This window comes from Barbus barbus (assembly GCF_936440315.1).
Source record: "Barbus barbus genome assembly, chromosome: 6".
Classification (NCBI taxonomy): Eukaryota; Metazoa; Chordata; class Actinopteri; order Cypriniformes; family Cyprinidae; genus Barbus; species Barbus barbus.
Genome location: NC_136734.1, coordinates 586040 through 605000, shown reverse-complemented (window position 1 = coordinate 605000; position 18961 = coordinate 586040). Strand labels below are relative to the sequence as shown.

Genomic DNA, 18961 nt, shown 5'->3' with positions numbered 1-18961 from the left:
AAAGGCAGTGAAGTCGATCTCTGCTCGGTCTGTAAATGATTCTCAGGCTCGTCTTCTCTGTAATTTCACCAAACTCTTCAGATATAATGAGGTCCCCAAATACGTGAGGACAATCTCGGGAAGGATTCTAGTGTGTGTTGAAGAGCTCCAGTCGTTCCCAGTGAAGGTGAGCTGGGTCTCAGTGTAATAAACCGAGGATGAGGCTCTGGAGGAGAATCTGGAGTTTGTTTTCAGTGCTGATGATCTTCAGACTCCAGTGTGTGTGTTTGGTAAGTGGAGCAGGACCCGAGGAACCGGCCAAACATCAGTCTCACGGCTCTGATGAAGTTTACTGTGATTTATGAGCGCAGGAATACACACACACACACACACACCTTAATTTGCCTTAATTGACTGTGTGTGTTGAGGAGAAACAGTAAAGCTCACTGCACTGTTCAGATAAAAATAACTCCAGCTTCGTATCAAGCCCAAGTGAAATGTTGTCTTCTGTTTCTATTCTCTCAGACTAAACTCTGACTGTCTGTCAAAGAATGCAATGAAGATCACAAACTCTGCTCCTCCTGTCTGGAGCTCATAACCACGAGTGTTTCCTGCTGCACTGAAATGAACCTGAACACGAGAAGATCAGATCAGATCAGATTATATTGACATGTTGTTGTAAAAACCTTTGAGTTTTTGTGTGAATTTGATAATAGTTTTCATATTTTTTTATGCATTATACTGTGAATTCCATTTTTATGACTGTATTCCACGACTCCATCCATGTTCTCAGAAACCACACATAAGTCAAGAACTGGACAAACACAGTCAATCACAGCGGCAGATTGAGAACGTCAAGCTAATAGTCAAATAAAATACTGTGTTTATTCACATATCTTGTGTTTGCCGACACATTTGTGTCTTTTTCTGAACGTTTCTCTCTGAATGTCAATTAAAAGCATCTGAGGAGTTCATTCCTGCGGCTGCACATCTTAATTAACGCCGGGAATCAAAGGAAGGAACTCTCATTAAAGATGGTGCTGACAACGACACGCGTCCCTCCGTCTGTCTCTCCCCACCGCCGTTATCAGCACACTATGACTAACACAACACAGCACTCAAAGACTCTTAACAAACCCCTTTACAATTCAGTCCATTCAGATGGAGAATTATCAGCAGCGGACGAGAGACCAGACGCTCCGAAGACAATTCGTAGAGGGGAATTTGTTTAAAGGAAGACGAGAGATGGAGATTAGAGCTGGGAATTTGGTGAGAAAGCAATTATTCGTGCTCTTTGACTGTAACACACACACACACACACACACACACACACACACACACACACACACACAGGTTTGTTTCTTCATCAGGTTTGTATAAATGTGTCTCTGCATCAGTGTCTCAGCAATGGATGCTCTGCAGTGAATGGGTGCCGTCAGAATGAGAGTCCAAACAGCTGATAAAACATCACAATAATCCACACCACTCCAGTCCATCAGTTAACATCTGGAGAAGACAAAAGATGAAACACATCCAGCATTAAGATGCTTTTAACTCAAATACATTGAGTCCATAATAACTTTGTCTTCTCCAGATGTTAACTGATGGACTGGAGTGGTGTGGATTATTGTGATGTTTTTATCAGCTGTTTGGACTCTCATTCTGACGGCACCCATTCACTGCAGAGCATCCATTGCTGAGACACTGATGCAGAGACACATTTCTACAAACCTGATGAAGAAACAAACTCATCCTGATCTTGGACAGCCTAAACATGAACACATTTTCAGCACATCTTCATTTTTTTGTTATTATTCTTTAAATAAAAAGAAATTCATACTTGGGTGCACTATATATTTGTTCGACACTCAACATAATTCATCTGGATCATTTTAGCATTTAAAGATTTTCATATAATGAGAAACAAATGAACTCATCATGTGATCATCTGCTTACCTTGATCATTGGCCATCTTATCCGGATACTCAACTGTAAGAAAGAGAGAGAGATGCATCATTATGATACACTTAGTAAAGTACTAGTGATGATTAGCCAATAAAATACAAAGAATGTGTGTAAAACGTCTAAACACAATTATGTATGTAAATGAACATCCTGAATGATACAGAGCAATAAAATTACATATTTATTTGATTATATCAACAAAGACACACAGGAATAATATAATTGAGTTTATGACTGAGGAAAGCATAGAACGTGTCTTGTTCAGCTGGCTTTAGAGAATAATGTGTGTGTGTGTGTGTGTGTGTGCGTGTGTGTGTGTGTGAGTGTGTGTGTGTGTGTGTGTGTGTGTGTGTGTGAGTGAGTGTGTGTGTGTGTGTGTGTGTGTGAGTGTGTGAGTGTGTGTGTGTGTGTGTGTGTGTGTGTGTGTGTGAGTGAGTGTGTGTGTGTGTGTGTGTGTGTGTGTGTGTGTGTGTGCATCTTGTTCCTGCAGGTCAAAGGTCACAGCAGCAGCTGTTGAGTGTGATAGTGAACATGTGTGAGTGTCTGACCCGCGAGAGCCTCAAACAGCTGTAATGATGAAGATTCACGACGAGTCTGTGACCCTTCACACAAACCAACGCATCATAATTAACACCAAACGCCTCATGCTGCCATGAAGAGTTACTAATGAACCTCAGCAAAGATTTTATTATGAAACGCCATCAAGAAAACAAGCAGTACTTCAACTTAAATTTCTGTTATTTATTCAAATTTTCTATTAGTTGGAGTTTTCCATCTAATTTTTTAAAATATTTTGTTTTGAATTAGCTTCTATTTTTATTTATTTGTATTTTTTTGTTTAATTTTTTTAGTAATTTCGCTATGTGCTTTTGTCATATTTTATTAGTTTTTGATCGTTTTAAATATTACTATTTTGGTTTAATTTGTTTTTATTTTAGTTTTAATTTCAATTGTTGTTGAATTTTAGTTTGTATTAATGTCTGGTTAATAATTTTAATGCGTCAAATTAAATGTATTCCCTTTTCTTCCCCAAGGAAACATTTCTAATTATTCTTTTTAATGTAATATTTATATTTCATTTTGAATGACTTTTTATTTTTGCATATTACATTTTTTTTTTGTAATTTCATTATGTGCTTTTGTCATTTTTTTTTTATCAATTCTTGTTCTTTTTAAATATTATTATTTAGGTTTGTTTTTATTGCAGCTTTAATTCTGTTTTTAGTTCAGTTTTAGTTTCTATTAACTACCGGTTAATCATTTTTTGTGCTGCAACTTGCCAATATGTCTATTTTTCTATAATAATATTTTGTTTTGAATTAGTTATTAATTTTACATTTTCAGTTTTCATTTTAATTTTAGTATATTTAGTATATTTAATCCACTATGTGAATTAGTCATTTTATTTGTTTTTGTTCTTTTTAAATGTTATTATTTAGCTTTAATGCTTTTATTTCAGTTTTAGTTTTTATTAATTTACAGTTAGTAAATACAGTAAATTTTAGCACTTCAACTGCTAATTTATTTAGGTTTTAATCTGATATTTATATTTTATTTAATTTCAGATGTATTCGAAATAACAAAAATGTTTTAATAGTTTAAAAATAAGAGGAAATAATAATAATAATAATCATGGTAATTAAACATTGCATAAAATAAGTGTCATATTTATTTAAAAAATCTTTCTGCATGAGTATTTGTTTTATGATTATTAGAGAATCAGATTGTTTCTTTGGCAACATCCGACATACATTAGCATACATGAGTTAATGAAGCACAGGTGATGATTAGAGACGCAGCCGCTCACCTTTGGCCGTCCTGTACTGCACGGGTTCCGACAGCGGCCCCACACCTTTGGTGTTCTTGGCGTGGATGCGGAAGTAGTAGACGGTGTCCAGGTTGAGGTCCATGACCTGGTGCGTGAGCCGGTCTCCGCCGATGGGCTCCATCACCCAGTCGTCGATGGGCATGTTCTTGTCCAGCGTGTAGTACAGGATATAACCTACACAGACGAGGAGGGTTAAACGGGTTAGTGCAGCGCTGACTCTGAGGTCAAAGATCAAGTCTCTGCTGAGTGAGAATGTGAGTGTGACGCGAGGAAAATGAGGTCGAGATAAAGACACACGAGAGCTTTCAAATGCCAGACGGACCCTCAGCAGCCTCTTAATTGGACTGTGTGTGTGTGTGTGTGTGTGAGTGTGTATGTTAGGTTAAATTTGTCCTGCTTCTTATCAAACTCAATACAGTGTCTCTGCAGGGACTCTCTCTCTCTCTCTCTCTCTCTCTCTCTCACACACACACACACACACACACACACACAGATGAAGGTCAAGTGAAAAATCATGTTTGTGCTGAGACACATGAAACATCTGTGTGTGAGCCATCAGAGCAGCATGAGTTTTAATCACTTAAAATAACAGTCTGTCATTTTCTGACCCTCACAGCATCAAGACTTTTTTATATCCCTTATAGCATGAATAAATAAATAACTAAATAAATAGGCAAAATTTATTAATATACATTTACAGAAATATATTTTATACCAATATATTTCTTGAATATTAAAAGAAAAAATATATATATAGTTGTAGTTTTAGTAATGAATAACAACACTGGGAAACACTTTCTTTGAAGTCTTTATATATAATGCATTATTAAAGTATTTTAATGCATTAATTATGCCTTGTAATGCACCTTATAATGACATCATGAATAATTGTAACCACAGTTCTAATACATTATAAAACATTGTTGCACCTTTAGAAAGAACAATGCATTAAAACACAAGCCAAACAATAATTTTCAGATGTAACAAGAAATCTGCAAACATTATAACATATATAATGCATTTTACCTATTGCATAACATTTGCATTTATCCTAAATGTAGCTACTGTAAGATTTTGAAATATATTTTGGTATATAAAGGTTGAAACTAAATATATTTTTAATTTTAAAAATATAATTAATTGAGCATTGATTTTACAACATATATTTAGCAAAATATTTTGGCCAGAAAAAAAAAATCTGTATTTTTACCGCATGGGATTATTTGTGTCCTGATCAGATTATTATTCATTGATTATTATTATTTGGATGGACATACAAAACAGTCTCTAATTGAATTATTATCCTGTCATGTCATGTGTGTTTGAGCATCACCTGTGATTCGTCCGTTGGCCTCCAGCGGCGGCTGCCAGCTAATCAGAATGGCTCGTGGACGTCCCTCTCGGCCAATCACAGTCAGGTCCTTTGGGGCGGAGCTCGGTGCTGACCAATGGAAAGAGAGAGCATTTGTGCTGTATTTTGCTCATGTCAGATTGAGACTTTCATATTTAATACCTGTGACTTTACTATCCGACGCTCAGAGATGATGAGCAGTTCTTTAATTCCAGCACAGAAACTAATTAAACAGCTTCATTAACCCGAGGTCTCCTGTGATCGTGATGTTTCATGTCTTCACTACAGTTAGTTTAGACAGTGATAAATGTGTCTATTCCTGGAGTAAAGACGCTTTTATACATACTGTTTTTCTACATGTACAGGTGGGTGGATGAGAGCCATCATAAACCACAGGAAGAGGTGTTTTATAAAGTAGTTATAGATACCAAAACTGAGTAATTATATTTCCAAACTTTTTGTCAGCGGAACCCCTTTGACATCAAAAGTTAATATTTATATAATTTATTGTATTAGAGTATTTTCTCCTCTTTGTTAGGTGTTGATGGACTCAGATCAGATAAGGTGGATGTTTCTGCAGTATAAACAGCCGTATACTCAGTGTTTTATAACATAAGATGGCCAAGAATGCCTGTGTGTTTGTACCTGCTTCATAAGTGGTGGCATGTGCCGTCATGCTCCACGTGCTGGACTTGCGTCCTTTAGTCACCATAACAGAGAACTCATACATGGTGTTGGGCTTCAGACCCGTGACAGTGTGACTGAGAGCTGTAGTATCAGCTGACTGAAACACACAGAATCACAATCACACGTTAAATTCATAATCACACATAATCACAATCACGTCATAATCACACATCACAAACACATATCAAATTCACAATCACATATAATCACAATCACATGTCATAATCATACATCACAAACACATATCAAATTCACAATCACATATAATCACAATCACATGTCATAATCATAAATCACAAACACATATCAAATTCGCAATCACATATAATCACAATCACGTCATAATCATACATCACAAACACATATCAAATTCACAATCACATATAATCACAATCACGTCACAATCACACTTCATAATCACACTTCAAATTCACAATCACATATAATCACAATTACACGTCATAACCACACCTCACAATAACACATCAAATTCACAATCACACATCACAATCACAGAACACAATCACAGTCAAATAACACATATCACAATCTCACACACATCAAATTCACAATCACAATGACAATCACAAATTACATCAAATTCACAACCACACATCACAACCACACATTACATCAAATTCACAATCACACAATACAATCACACATCACAATAATACATCATAATCACATAACACACATCACATCAAATTCACAATCACACAATCACAATCACACGTCATAATCACATAACATCACAATCACACATTACATCAAATTCACAATCACACATTGCATCAAATTCACAATCACACATTACAATCGCAAACACAATCACAGAACACATATCACAATCACACATTACATCAAATTCACAATCACACATTACATCACAATCACACATTACAATTGCAATCACAATCACACATCACAATCACATAACATGTCATAATCACATCAAATTCACAATCACACGTTACAATCACACATTACATCAAATTCACAATCACACAATCACACATTACAATCACAATCACAACACAATCACACATTACATCAAATTCACAATCACACATCACACACACATCACAATCACATCAAATTCACAATCCCACATCATAATCACAGAACACATATCAAAATCACACATTACATCAAATTCACAATCACACATTACAACCGCAATCACAATCACAATCACACGTCATAATCACAGAACACATATCACAATCACACATTACATCAAATTCACAATCACACATTACATCACAATCACACATTACAATCGCAATCACAATCACACATCACAATCACATAACACGTCATAATCACATCAAATTCACAATCACACGTTACAATCACACATTACATCAAATTCACAATCACACAATCACACATTACAATCACAATCACAACACAATCACACATTACATCAAATTCACAATCACACATCACACACACATCACAATCACATCAAATTCACAATCCCACATCATAATCACAGAACACATATCAAAATCACACATTACATCAAATTCACAATCACACATTACAACCGCAATCACAATCACAATCACACGTCATAATCACAGAACACATATCACAATCACACATTACATCACAATCACACATTACAATCGCAACCGCAATCACAATCACAATCACACGTCATAATGACAGAACACACATCACAATCACATCAAATTCACAATCACACATTACACAATACAATCACACATCAGGGTTTTAATCAAACTAAAACAATAAAAAAACATTTATAAATAAAATAAACATTATCTGAAATAAGATATAAGAACATACATTTAATAAATTTCAACATTTATCATTTTTGGTTAGATGGACTAAAACAACACACTAAAACTTAATAAAAACTTCATAGAGATATAAAAAATTGACAACAACAAAATTACAAAAACTTTAAAAGTGAAAATATAAATTAAATATAGTTCAAAATATTATACAAAACTATAATAGTATATCAATGATACTAAAATAACATGCTTCATGAAACACATTTAAATACATCTGTATGACGAGCATTAAGCAATTTAAGCTTAAGATCTTAACAAAGAAGTGCTATGTAGTCTGATCTGATTCAAAGGTTAATAAAAGCGCTGGTATTGACCTTGTATTTGCTGCTGGTGGAGTGGCTGGTCTTCCACTTGACGGAGTAGTAGCGCACCTCCGAGGACTTCTGGTTCTTAGGAATGGAGTTATCAGCCCAGCTGACGCGCACCGAGTCGGACGTGAGCGCCACGGCCTGCACACCTACGGGAGGAATCATGGGCGTGGACGTATCTGGGATGGGGGTAGGAAATTTATCAAACAGATGGAACAGATCGTCATCGGACGGGTCCGAGGGGTCTGTGTGGAGTCATGTTCATGCAGCAAATCATACGTGATCGCAGATGAGAGCGGACAGGACGGATCAGGAATAAAGGAGTGGAAAATGGAGTGACAGAGGAGACAGAGGAAAAAAAGAGACACAAAGAAGAACATTGAGCTCTAGATAGTGACACAAACAGGTAAAGGTGAAAGTCAGAAGAACTACACTGTGAAAAGTGGTAACCTGCAGATATAGACTGTAAAAATTCATACGAATTCTCGTATTTAGGTGGATTTAGTTACATGAAATTTAAATAAATAAATAAATACAAACAAATAGATGAATAAACAATTAAAATTTATTAACTATTAATAGATCAAAATAAATAAATAGATAAAATAATTAAAAATAATTAATTAATTACTAAATAAATATAAATAATTAAGCAATGAAATAAATGAACATCTAAATAACTAGACACCTAGATAAATAAATAAATACAAACAAATAGATGAATAAACAATTAAAATTGATTAACTATTAACATAGAAAAATAAATAGATAAAATAAATACATATCATTAATTAATTACAAAAAAATATTAAATATTAAACAATAAAATAAACAAAATTAACATCTAAATAACTAGATAACTATATAACTATATAAATAAATAAATCAAATATTTGATGAATCAAACCAGTTAAATGTTACCACTTCTAGGTTACCAATTTTTTTAGTGTACAGGGTGAATCTCAGCAAACATGAATGATATTTTCACACATAATCAAAAGTAAAATTAGAAATTAGATTCTGCATGAAGAAAATTAAGTTTTAAAATTAAGTTCTCAATTTTATATTAAACCACTGTTTTCAGAACGGTAGTCCTCAGCAGCTGATTGTAATGGGGAAAAACGATTATTTGCACTGCAAAAGTACATTTATATATACATAAAGGTAGTATTCAAGCTAAATTGATGTTATACAGATTTAATTAATACAGGAATTGGGACTTGGGGTTAAATGTGTTTAAATATGCACAGAAACATGTTTTTAAAATACATTTCATTTTCTTCAGGCAACATATATTATTGTTTTACTTTCTTTTGATTCTGAAATTAATTTACACTGAATTTCATTTATACTGATTCAATTAGCATAGGAATGGGAATTCGGGGTTAAATGTGCTTAAATATGCCCAAAAATATGCTGTTAAAATAAACTGTATTTTCTTCATGCTAAATATATTTTCTTGTTTCTCTCTTTCTGATTCTGAAGTGAAATATGAGCCGCATGTGAGATTCACCAAGTAAAGCAGATTAATCTACAGCCTCACCTGAGAGACACAGAGAGAAGACAGTTAGTCAAGAAACTAACACACAACCCAGTCATCATCATCAGACAAACACAACTCTATATGGGAGTGATTCATTCTGTCAGTATCAGACACTGATCGTATCAATCTGACACCTGCAGCAGCTCTGCTTCAAACCCTACGGAGGGAACTAACTCTTACATAGCTAATATTTATGTTATTTCAAGTAATTGTTTTTATGGTTTTAGTTTAAGTTAAATAACCCTTATTCTTCTACAGAAAACAATCCCAGAATGCATTGCAAAAAAAGTCGAGGGAAATGTTTGATTTAGTTTGGTTTCTATTAAGGCTGTAGATGCTTTCAGACCAGAGCTGAAACACAACGCTTCTCTACAAATGAAACTCAAGAGACGCTGGTGTCAACAAGCTTTAAACAAACCAAACTGAAGCAGCATCTCACAGCTGGTGAGTCTGTAGAAAAGTTTGAAATGATTCACAGCTGGTTCATTTGATTCATTTATGTGAATCAGTTCAAACTGTTCATCAGTTTAAAACATAAACCCATGATTCAGTGGTTCATTTGAGTCATCAACCACATTGATTCAATTTCCTCTCATTTCTCTATGCTCACTAAAGTTTCCTCTGATGGAAGAAAAAATCATTTCACAGCAAATATTGAACATAAATATGAAGATACACATCAAATACTGTCCGTATATCTCCTGAAGGTTTGTGATCATATGTGAGACTGGTGTAAAGCACATGGCTATAATCAGACTGGAAGGGAAGCTCAGAATGATCTAAACAGACGATGCTTCGGTGACCCACCTGACAAGGATCTGGTGACGGCGCTCTCGTACAGAGGAACTCCTTCACCTGCGTTATTGAAGGCCTTCAGAGAGATGACGTAATGAGAGCTGGGCTCTGCAAACACAAACAAACACAAAAACCTGAAGAGCTGGAGATGAGGCCGTTTACAGCAGATATTAACATGCATCGCCTCAATGTGCCATTCATCAGACCGGCTCAGGAGTCATTAAAGCTCTTAAAGCTACAGCACTCAACAGACTGATTCATTATATGGAGGAGAGCGTGGACATTCATATATTATAATTCATTTGTGTTAAAGTGATTAATGCATTTAATGCAGCGCCTCATATATGCAGCTATATGAGCTTTAAATTCAAGATATGAGGGCAAAAGAGTCATATTTCTATGTGATATAGTTTAGCAATATCACACCAGCAATATATCCTAATATCTGCACGACTGCAAATGTCATGTATTGATTTAATAGTTCAATAAGCAAGAAGTTACTATTGTTACATTTTAGACACAATATTGTCTGCTCAATTTCACAAATGAAAATAGTTCCAATCAAAGTCACAGCAGAACTGATGAATGTCTGATCAACACACAGCGGTAATTTGTTACTGAACTAATCCACAGTTTTGAACAAATCAATTGAGTCAATGATTCAGTGACTCATTCATAAAGCCTCACTTGCTTTATGAATGAATCACTGAATCATTGACTCATTTGATTAATTCAAACTGCTGAAACACTCATAAAGCAGTAAGGTGGCAGCAAGCCACTTGCTTCATTTCTAAATGAATCAGTCGTGTAAATGATTCAATGACTCACTCGGTGACTTGCTGCCACCTTCTGGTGATTTTAGTTTCATATTTAGAGTATCATTTTATTTTTTAAAAATCATTTCATATTTCAATATTCACTTTTTTATACAATTGATCCTTATTATGATTATTTATGCAATGTTGAATCAAAATATCTTTTCATTAAATTTATATCTAATTTCATATAATTAATGAATTTTGCAACATTGGCACTGTTGCTCAACTAAACTGAGCTGAATAAGGACACTTGTCTTTGTTGAATTTTGCAAAACGGTTATTTTTCTGTTTATCTCTGTGAAGTTGCTTTGAAACTATCACTATATAAAGTACTATAAAATAAATAAGACCTGACTTATCATTAATCACTGATATAAATATAATTCAGTGATTCAGGGAAAAATAAATGCCTCAGAAGTGCAGAAGACAAAAATAACGGCAAACAAAGCAAGACATCAAGTGAGGAAATTCAAATGAAGTTATTATTGATGATGATATTCATCTGTACATGAGAAGCTCTCGTCTGTTTGCAGCAGCGCCGCCGCAGGACACGACTGGTTTCATTCCGAGGCTATAATTGATCGAGGCTTTGAAAGATTCATTTATGGTAGGGGTGTGCGATACTGCACATTTTAGTATCGATCCGATACGAGTAAATACAGGGCTCAAAGTTTTCACATTATGCATTTTCCTCCCATAGAAAACCATTATAAAGAAATGTTTAACGTAAGTGGCTTATTGAAGGAAGACAGTGATATGAAAAAGAACTATTAAGCCATAACTCGTTTATTATTGAAAGGATTTTCGTATGTTATGTACGTACTGTATTTTCTGTTTGTTTTATACATACTGTAATATTTGCTTGTTATTATTGCAATAAAAAAACTGTGATATGAAAAGGCCAAAGTATAGTTTATAAAAAATATATAGGCCTACTATGTATGTAGAGGTAAGCAGATGAACCCAGAACATGAATGCAACACGCTGGATTTAATTCTCTCATTGCAATATAAAAACATTTAATATGGTGCAATGGAGGAAGACAGTGATAAGACCAAATAAATAAATAAAGACTAAATTCAGTATACAGTTGGTTAATAAAATATAATATGTGGCAACCAGCTGAGCCCAGAATATATGCAAACATGCTAAATTACGTTAAGCATTTTACTCCCATAGAAAACCGATATAATGAAAACATTTAAAGTGGCTTAATGCATTAAGAAATAATATTAAAAGGCCAAACTCAGTTTACACCTTATATACAGTGATACTGCATAAAAAGGACAATACGCTCGGAGTTCTATCGTTCGATCTGTAGCCAAAAGTATCCGCTTGTGCTTGGAGCTGCTGAGTCACGTGATGGCATGACAACCAATCACAGCGTAGCAGCAGCAATGCTATGAGATGTGAAAAGAGTGGAATATACACCTACAGACATGCCAACACTTTGTTGAATGTATTAAGCAATGTATTAAGTGTATAGGAGAAAAAAAACTAGAGTATCGATCTTATCAGGCTAGTATCGATCCGATACCAATACCAACGTAGGAATCGATACTATCGATATGCCCACGCCTGTATGGCTCTGTTTGTGTCCGTATGAAACCCCTGAACAAAGAAACAGAAGATGCTCTTTTCCTTCTGGGCAGCCGCTCTCGGTTCAATATCGCTGCCATGGTAACCTGTGGATTCCATGTGAAATATTGATAAGGACGTGGCCTTATTTTAGTCCAGAATGGAGGTAAGAGGAGGCCAGATCAGCGTTCGGAGAACAAAAGCCGAGCGCAGGTGAGAATGTCACTGCCAGCAAACAGCTGACGAAACGAACGTCCAGGGAGTCGTAAACTCCTCTTGACATCCGTTTTTCAGGGTAATCTCAGAAAAATAGAATAAATAAAACATTAGCGTGCTTTAACACGAGGGAGCGTGTTTGATCTCAAACAAACCCTCATTACGTATTCATGAGCGCTGAACTAGCCACGCCTCCTCATGAATATTAAAATCTGAGATTTGTCTTTGTGTCAGGCGTGATGAGAAAAATTCAATTGTTTTCAAATTAGATGCCTTTAAATAAAAGATTCTAATTTCATTCCTCATAATGAATAAATGAACGGGAAACCATTTCAGTAAATGAATCCGCACTGCTTTTCATAATAAGCACTTAAGAGCTTCCAATTAATAATATTTTGATGAGTGCTGCTCATCATGTGATCAGTGATGTATAATTAGTGATCTGAATGAAAGCAGCATCTGAAACAACAGCAGAGACTCTCTGATTAAATCAATGCAAATGACTCTCTGATCACATGACCTGACAGAACTGGTGAGCCCAGCTCACATTTTGGTCATCAGAGACAAATTTTGAAAATCTATAATCCTACTCTAAAATCTGCAGCCTTTGATCGCTGGTTTGATCAAATTTTACCTCCGATGAAATGTTGGCAGTGTCACAGAATTCATATGATATAGTATGTTGTCTTTGCTATGATAAACAGCAGTTGTGGCAGGTTTTCTTGCGTGCACCTGTTTTTAACGCGTCTTGAGTGTCGTACAGTCTGACATTAATGACAGCTGAGATCCCATAGTGTGACATGATCATCATGTTCGTACAGTCTGACAAACAACAATCATAAAGGACTAGGGATGTAACTATATTATCAATATCGCAATATCAAAACGGTCTCGATATTATCGTGGTCCATGACGATATGAAACAATAGGTCTTCCAGGCGAAAATATACGTTTTTAAAATAGATTTGTTTTGGGCCATTATGCTTTGGCACAGTATCTGCCAAACAAACTCAAACTGAAAGCACAATATGGCTTAATCCCTTCATCAAGTCTGTTTTTGCTGCGTGTTTCAGGCGATCAGCTAGTGATCCGGTGTCTCAGAACGGCTCCGTTCACACTGAAGGAATGCAGTTAACTCCTTTATTACATGTGCTGTGAGTTTAGCACACGTTTGTGATCGCAACCGCCACCAGTCATGCTTTATTTTCACAGCAGATGATTACAGCATTTCACTAGATTTGTAGTGAGATGTGTTTTTGTGAGCATGTTTTCACTGAGTAAGAATTGCTGACAGCCAGCGGTTTAAATAGGTAATGTTACTGCAGTCCAGATTCAAAATATCTCTTTCATGTGTAGAAATTAGGAAAGAAGTATTGTAATTTCCCTACTGTAGCGTAAAGCAAAAATAATATACCTATGAAAGGCCTTTTCATTTTCATTTATTTTACAATGCTATTGTTTTACAATATATGGCTACTATTGTTGTTATTATTATTATTATATTCTAATTTGTTTGGCTTCCAAAAACAGCAGTGTGAATGTAATGTAGACTGAGACAGTATATCACAATAAAAAGAGGCTTGAGTCTCCTTTAAAGTTCAGCTACAAGTCAATTCACTGACTTTTCTGGCTTAAGTTTTCTTAGTTAAGAAACATGGTTTGGTTCGCTTAATTTTGAACCCTCAAAGTGCATTAGATAGAACAATTTAACTTTAAAATGTAAAAAAAAAATCATTTTATCCCCAATTATTAATTTGTCTTTTTTTCTTTTTAAATATCACAATAAATATCATATCGTGGACTTCATATTGCAATAATACCATATTGTGAGATTTTGAAATCGTTACATCCCTATAAAGGACAATTAAAAATCGCACAGTGTGCACCCGGCTTAAGTTGTGTTTCTCACCCAAGTTCTCGATGGAGTAGTAGCGCTGCTTGTTGTCCACTCTCACGGTCTCGGCGTATGGGCTGCCCACTCCGTAGCCGATGATGTAGCCGCGCACGAGGATGTTGGGGTTGAGAGGAGGCGTCCAGCTCATGATGATGCTGTTGGGCAGCGGACGCACATGCAGAGAGCTCGGCTGGTTGGGAACTTGAGTTTCTATGAATGAGAGAAAAGGAGACGAGAAAAGCGAGGTCATTGCTCAGCCGGGTTCAGAGAGCTCCTTGAATCACTGCTGCAGAGACACCTGAGCGATCATCTCCATTCACAGCTCAACCCAGAACAACTTAACAACTGAGGGAGAAAACAGAATTAGAATGCAATGAAGTAGAATGAAAATTCAAAATTTCACAAACAGACAGACAGAACAAATGAACAAATGTCAGACAAAATGAATGAATGAATGAACAAACTAATGAATGAACGAATGATAGATAGACAGACAGACCAATAGAAACACAGACAGAATGAACAAACAAACAAATGGAAGAACAAATGAATGACAGAACAAATGAACGAACGAACGATCGATAGATCAATCAAGCGATAGATTTATAGAACACTAGACAGATAGATAACCAAATAGACAAAGCGACAGAGATCGATAGACAGAATGATATATGAATGTAAAGATAGACTGTTTGGTGGATGGAAGGATGGATGGATAATAAATAAAACTTCAACAGTTGAGGTCACAGTGATTCTTGAGTTGTGAACTTTCTAATCGCTCTCTGTCGTCTGACTGCACGTGTTTCTCTTTCTCCACATGCATCATATTTACTCTTCTATTTCTGTTCTGGTGTTTTTTGCTTTGAAAATCATTTTGTTTACTCTTCTCTCGTCTAAGAGCATGAAGCCTCGACTCCTCCAGCATTTATGAAGCTCGACACTCCACCGGTGTTCTCACACATCAAGGCTCGCTCTGTAATCGTCTCTCCTCAGGCACAGAGCGTCTCTGATTAATGAGTCTCTCAAAGCAGCAAACTAGAGTGAAGTTCACGCAGGTACTGATCAAACCTCACGCCACACGTTTGATCCGCACACAGAAACGTCTCATTCAAAGGTGACATTCTAACGCCCAACAACGTCTTCAAAGCGCTCCATTAGAACAGACGATGCAGGCGCTCTGCGTTGAGTTGAAAGATAATGTAAATGTCAACTACATCTTCATCTATTATATGCTGAATGATGTGCGCTTTTAACTTTCATTGTGCTGGCAGACACACTAAACTCAGACAAACTGAAGCCAGACGTATCGATACTCTGCTTAAACTGTTTCCTCTTATTGCCTGACGTGCCTGACTTACCATGTCCTCATGTAGCCTGTGGCTACATCTCAATCCACACACTAGTTCAGCAGTAAGCACACTACCCAGGGAATCAGACATTTCCAGGTCCTGGAACGATTGCTCACTAGATAACATTCCCTGCTTCAGGTCAATGAATAATCGCCAGTGTTTAGTAAACATGGTCCTTACTAGTAGTGATGGAAGAAACAAAGCTGTACAAAACATGACATGACATTTGTTGGTTTGAAACAGGCCCTGAATAACTGGTTCGAGGCAAGTGATTCACAAAGGTTTGAAAGCTTCATGAAACAAGTGCTGAACACCTTGAAAATCATCAAAACAGACCAACCTAACCACCTCAAACCTGACAAATGGATCGATGGATAATAGATAGATAGGTGGATGGATGGATGGATGATGGATGGATGGATGGATGGATAATAGATAGATGGGTGGATAGATGGATGATAGATGGATGGATGGATAAATGGATGGATGGATGGATGGATGATAGATGATAGAAGGATAGAATTATGGATAACAGATGGATAGGTGGATGGATGGATGCTAGATGGATGGATGATGGATGGATGGATGGATGATGGATAGGTGGATAAATACTGCATTATAGATTCAATGCCTCCTCCTGGCAAACCACTACAAATTTTGAAAGAGTTCTGATGTAATTTACTGAATTCACATGACTTTGCTGGTTTGATATGCGCTCTGAATCACTGGTTCGAAACAAATGACTCACAAAGCTTCATGAAGCAAGCACCCATCATTAGTGCTAAACCCCTCAAATAGCATAAAAACAGCCCGGCCTAACCACCTCGGACCGGTTTAAGCCGCTCTAAAGAGGGAATTGTGCTGCACTGTGCGTCTGCAGTCGTATTCACCGTCCAGGTCGTTCTCCGGCGTCTCGGCCGTGTGCCACTCGCTGCTGGGCCCCGTGCCATTGACCGTCATGGCTGCCACCTGGAAGCTGTACTGGCTGCCTTTCTCCAATCCTGTCAGACAATAAACAAAGAGCAGGAGTCACAGTGTGTGTGTGTGTGTGTGTGTGTGCGGTTATTATTTGCGATTCTAATTAGTAAACAGCAATCAGTCAACGCGGCGAGGTAAACAAGGTCTCCAAACCTCATCTAAACAGATCAGGATGCATTTCCATCATGTGTAAAGATAAAAATATGCAATTATGATAGCAGGGCGCTGTCATCCCTGAATACCCCGGAGTGTGGGGAATTAGCATAACACACTCCAACGGCACTGTGAAATGAATCCCTTCGGAAATAGAAACTTAGCAAGATATCCATCAAGGGAATAATGGAAATGAATATGATTTTCCAATAAATTCAGAAATCCTATTCAAACAAACACACATTTACGCTCCCGAAGCCCCAGAGGACGACAAATCCAGCGTGAATGATGTGACTAAAATGTGACTAAAACTAAATGGCATTTTAGTCCAAAGACTATGAATAAAACTAAATCAAAATTTGCTGTCAAAACTAACACTGGTATCGAAGCTATTTTATTAAAGTGTATTAAAAAATGTTCTTGATTGTTCTTGAAAAAATGTTCTTTCATGCAGTGTGTAACACAGCTCTAAGTGAAAACATCCTGCAAAGTTTTAAATCTGAAAGTGCGCTGTGTATAAAGTTATTGTCTCTCAAAAGAAAGAGTATAAATGCAGATTAAATAAATGCATATTATAAGACAATGCATGTCAACCTGTTGTTGGGGACTCCCAAAACCAAAATATGAACCTTTCAAAAGCGTTAAAACATGTTTCTATGAAGCAGCACAGTCTCTGATTTGTGTGCCAGTGTTGAAGACATGGTTACGGCCTTGATTCAGACGCATGTGACGGACTCACCGGTGAACAGGTACCAGAGGTTGTTGGGCTCGATGGCCTCCTGTTCCCCCCGCCGGCCTGTTTTGCGATGGCGGATCTTGTATCCGGTGATGAATCCGTTCTGTGTGTTTGCAGGCGACGGCTGCCAGCTCACCTTAATGCTCTGAGACAGACGAGAAACCAACACTGAGATCATACAAACATCAGCACCACATCAGTTTATCAGAGCGTCTGGAATATCTGTAAAATTACAAGTTAACATGTGACCAAACCGTTTTTAAAGTTTTAGTTTTTAAATATTATTGAAGCCCTTTTTGTTCGTAATACAGATGTTTTACTTCATTTATATTATTTTGTATTACTCCAGTCTTCAGTGTCACATGATCTTCAGAAATCATAATAATATACTGATTTACTGCTCAACAAACATTTCTGATTATTATCAATGTTGAACACAGTTGTGCTGCTCAATATTTTTGTGGAAACCGTGATGCATTAGATAGAAAAAAAGGTGAAAAGAACACACACTAATTATATATAAATATATATATATTATTTAATTTAATATATATTTTTTTCTTTTCGTTTTATTAAAGTTTAATTTATTTCAAACAATAAAAACATTTTAAAATTACAATAACCGTGTTCAGGATTCTTTGATGAATAGAAAGTTCAAAAGAACAGTATTTATTTGAAAATCAATATTTTGTAACATTATACATGACTTGTCATTTTTTTTATCTTTTCGATGCATCCTTGATGAATAAAAGTATTAATTTCTTTCCAAAGAAAACAAAATGCATGTTAATCGCTGCTGCTTCCACTCATTTTTATTACCGTTCAGACCTTTCCAGCCATCTGTATTCTGCATGGATGCTTAATAATTATGCAGGGAAACCCATTTAATTGTTCAGTAAAGCAGAAGAAGAAATGCATTGATTTGACAGGGTCTTTAGTATGAGCATAACTTAC

The 18961-nt window shown here is 36.1% G+C and overlaps 1 protein-coding gene across 1 annotated transcript in view; it reads right to left on the bottom strand.

Annotated features, from left to right (window-relative positions):
* Positions 1–18961, bottom strand: part of dcc (DCC netrin 1 receptor) — a gene marked incomplete at both ends in the record, with an annotated part of 118758 nt that overhangs the window by 24209 nt on the left and 75588 nt on the right. The window contains 9 exons of the mRNA XM_079419670.1: positions 1936–1968; positions 3752–3946; positions 5106–5213; positions 5769–5907; positions 7954–8192; positions 10298–10393; positions 14807–15001; positions 17031–17141; positions 18011–18152. Of these exons, the coding sequence (XP_079275796.1) occupies positions 1936–1968; positions 3752–3946; positions 5106–5213; positions 5769–5907; positions 7954–8192; positions 10298–10393; positions 14807–15001; positions 17031–17141; positions 18011–18152 (1258 nt within the window). The remainder of the gene's footprint in view (positions 1–1935; positions 1969–3751; positions 3947–5105; positions 5214–5768; positions 5908–7953; positions 8193–10297; positions 10394–14806; positions 15002–17030; positions 17142–18010; positions 18153–18961) is intronic.